This window comes from Otolemur garnettii, unplaced genomic scaffold (genome assembly GCF_000181295.1).
Source record: "Otolemur garnettii isolate 467f Iridium unplaced genomic scaffold, OtoGar3 scaffold00089, whole genome shotgun sequence".
Classification (NCBI taxonomy): Eukaryota; Metazoa; Chordata; class Mammalia; order Primates; family Galagidae; genus Otolemur; species Otolemur garnettii.
Window position 1 is genome coordinate 5,995,289 of NW_003852484.1, and position 3,655 is coordinate 5,998,943.

The 3,655-nt window shown below is 45.0% G+C and overlaps 1 protein-coding gene across 1 annotated transcript in view; it reads right to left on the reverse strand.

Annotated features, from left to right (window-relative positions):
* Positions 1-498: 498 nt before the first annotated feature.
* The window catches only part of ADPRH (ADP-ribosylarginine hydrolase), a 5,634-nt gene continuing 2,477 nt past the window's right edge, over positions 499-3,655 (reverse strand). Inside the window, exons 2-3 of the mRNA XM_003795094.3 lie at positions 2,395-2,755; positions 499-1,318 (exon numbers count right to left, since the gene is read on the reverse strand). Coding sequence (XP_003795142.2) covers positions 916-1,318; positions 2,395-2,755 — 764 coding nt within the window. The 3' untranslated portion in view covers positions 499-915. The remainder of the gene's footprint in view (positions 1,319-2,394; positions 2,756-3,655) is intronic.

Sequence of the window (3,655 nt, forward strand, 5' to 3'; positions counted from 1 at the left end):
TCCCCATTCTCCTACCAGTAGTCCCTGGAACTATCTCCTAGATAAACTACTGGCACTCAAATCCTGTCTCAAAGTTTACTTTGTGAAAGAACCCACCAAGGCTGGGGAATCTGCAGCCTTCTGATTTTAAGATTGTTCTTAAGCACCAAAGGAAGCGAGGAAAGCTTCATCTTTCTCTGCTGCGCTCTTTTTAATAAAATCATTTGCTCTGGCTGGGTACGGTTGCTCACACCTGTAATCCCAGCATTCTGGGAGGCTGAGGCAGGTGGATCACCTGAGTTTGAGACCGGCCTGAGCTACAGCAAGACCCTGCCTCTAAAAATAGCTGGGAGTTGTGGCAGGCACCTGTAATCCCAGCTACTAGGGAGGCTGAGGCAAGAGAATCACTTGAGCCCAAGAGTCTGAGTCTGCTGTGAGTTATGATGCCACAGCACTCTACCAGAGGCAACAAAGTGAGATTCTGTCTCAAAAAAAAAAAAAAAAAAAAGATTTGTTCTGTAAAATCTGGATTAGGTCAAAAGGTCACACTTAAGGACCTAGAATGCCATACGTGGCCTTAAGGCCGGAAGTTCCCCACCCCTGAAACCTAAAGACAAACAGAAAGAAACTTTAGAACAATTACACAATGAAACTGAAGACTCACATACGAGGTTTTGGGATTTCTATCTTGGGAGATGCTGACCCCATCAACTGAGATAAGAGTCTTCAATATAAGAAGAGGACAGATTAGGAGCAACAGTGTGAGTCTGAAAGCTTAAGCTCAGTGAGACTGAGCTTAAGGTGGCTAAGGGACTTGTTATCTCAAAATCCCCTGAGTACGAGGTTAAGAATCTTTGGTGAAAAGAAAGAACAAAAACAAGAACACTCCAAAGAAGAAACCACCAGAAACGAATATGACACGGCCCTAAAGGGTAATTACAGTGTCTTCCTTTGACCAAGAGAATACAAAGCCCTAGCTGTCTCTTCTAGCCGGTTTCTGTACTCCAGTTTCTCATAGTTGGAGGGACTCACGCCTTTAAAACCGTACATAACTCCCCACCAGCAGCCAGCAATGGCAGCTGTAGAATCACTGTCTCCACCATGAAAAAAGGCTCGGTGGGCAAGCTCCTTCCAGGAGTCTCCTGCAGCAAGGATGGCGTCATAGGCAATCATGGGGGCATCGTGCCCACTGCTGCCACCCCAGCCTGAGTAGCTCAGAGATGTGTAGAACAGATCCCTCTCCTTCACATCGAAGGGCTTGGGGAAGGTGGGGGCTGATTTGCCATCCGAAATCCCTCGAAGTTTTAGGTACTTTTCCCATTGGTTTTGGAAGTAGGACCTGCAAGAAGGAAAAAATTAAGTGAAAAGCCATAAAGAAAAGTACCAGGTAGATGTGTGAACAGAGAAAATTCCAAGATAACTTCAACATTTTACTAACGCTGTAAACTAATTAAAGTACTAATATGTAAACTGTATAAAGATCAAGATTATCTCTAAGATGTATCTCTCGTTCTATAAATTTTTGCTAAGGATCTATATAAGGCATTGGTGCTGTTGCTAAATGAAGACATATGTGAAGTCACAGGATAGGAAAGAACGGTTTGTTTTTCCTGGGTTGACAGTAACGTCATGTCACTTTTTCAAGGCAGAACTTCAGGACATCACCATTACGGGTGACTTCAGCAGAAAGCTTTTTTTTATTCTAAAAAAGAGAACATGAAGTGACCTCACAAAAAAGGGGAAGACATGGTCTTACCACTTATTCATTAGCTAGTGGAAAACTTCTCTCTTTGGCATTTTAACCAAGGATTTTAAAATACTATTTATATGTCAAGACTAATCAAAAAGACACGTTCTAGGGAAATTGGAAATAAGCATGAAAGTTCATCTGACCAGAGGACAGCCACAAAATCTACAGAAAGCTAGAACATAGGACAGGATTCCTCTGTAAGAGGAAGGCAACACATCTGCACTACTCATTGAGGTATTTACTTGGGTTTTTTTGGAGACAGAGTCCTAAGCTGTCACCCTAGGTAGAGTGCCATGGCATCATAGCTCACAGCAACCTCCAACTCTTGGGCTCAAGCGATCCTTTTGCCTCAATTTTTCTATTTTTAGTAGAGATGGGGTCTTGCTTTTTGCTCAGGCTGGTCTCAAACCCATGAGCTCAAGCTATCCACCTGCCTCAGCCTCACAGAGTGCTAGGGTTACAGACGTGAGCCACCGTGCCCAGCCTACTTGGTTATTTTGTGATAACCACGGCTGGAAAGAAACTTGAAATCTTTGACAGGTGGACAGGGAGGGGGCTGAGTGGTGAGGACCACCATCCTGAATTCTAGACACACACACATGCAGGGCTGTGTGCACACACAGATCTGACCATGTTTTGGCAGGTGCATGCACCTACAGACTCACCAGTGTTGAAGATTTTCCTCCACAAAGTAGCCCGATTGGACAACATACTTCTTAGCCTCTGGTAGCAGCTCTATCAGTCCTTTTCCCCACTGCTCAGGGGGTTTGCCATTCACAGCATAGGCTGTAAAAAGAGCAGACACCAGGGCCCCCAGGTAGCCTGTGGGGTGGTGGTGGGTCATTCGACCACTCTCGATGCTCACTTGAATCAGTGTGTCCAGCTGGCTGGGGTGCGGGAACCTGAGACCGATGCACATGGCCCGCATGGCAGCGCCACAGCCACCCTCATGATCATTGAAGGGAATCCTCCAGCCATTGGCCTCATTTGGCCTCAGCATCATGGCGTTCTGCACCGAGGCGCCACCTGGGGAGAAGTCAGGTAGGGCACAGGGTCAATATAACCAAAGCAAAGGGCCCAGGGAGAAGAAAAACTAAACTCTATCTCCAGGTTTCTTTGATGAAAAGGGAAAGCCAGAAAAATATGATGATGAATATCCACAGACCGCTAACCCCAACCCAGCAACGTTCCTTACCTTATATGGTACCCTAAGCATGACAGCACTAATATAAATCAGCAGACTCATGCAGTGACCCTTCTTGGAATCATTACCAGTTATTACTGAGATGTCACAAACATGAAAAAAATAATTATTTTATTATTATATCGCTTATTATTTCTAATTATATCTATTATTCTCTTCTTTGAAATAAGGTAAGGCTCAGAGCTTAAGAAATTTGCCCAAAATCACATAACCAGCTCATCAGTGGCCAAGTAAAATTTATCAAACTCCAAAGCCCAAGCCCTTAAGGAGTCCAATAAGAACCTAGCAATTGGAGTTTCTGAGTCTCATAAAGAGGCCACAAATTCTAGAGTGAGCCCCTGGGCTCAGATGAGGAGCGATGGATTCCAGGGAGCAATGTGCCCTTGGGTGAGTCACTGAACCTCTGGGCCTTGGCTGTGCCCTACCTGAGAGTGGAGGAAGCAGGTTTGTTGTATTGGCCCCTTACTGGGGAGCTGTGAATCTGTACAGGAGCCAAGCGACAGCAGCAACATACTATGGAGTATGGTATTAGTGTTCCTTATTGGTCAGTTTGCTCACAACAATATTCATGGATAGCACAGGCAGACAAAGAAAACTTTCTACTTGCCAAACTGATGAGCTATCAGATACTTAGAATGGACAGAGATTGGTTTCTAAGGCCAATCCTTGGGGTCACCAGAGGACCCTGGGTATGGTGGTGAGGAGCTTTCCATAAGGTAGTA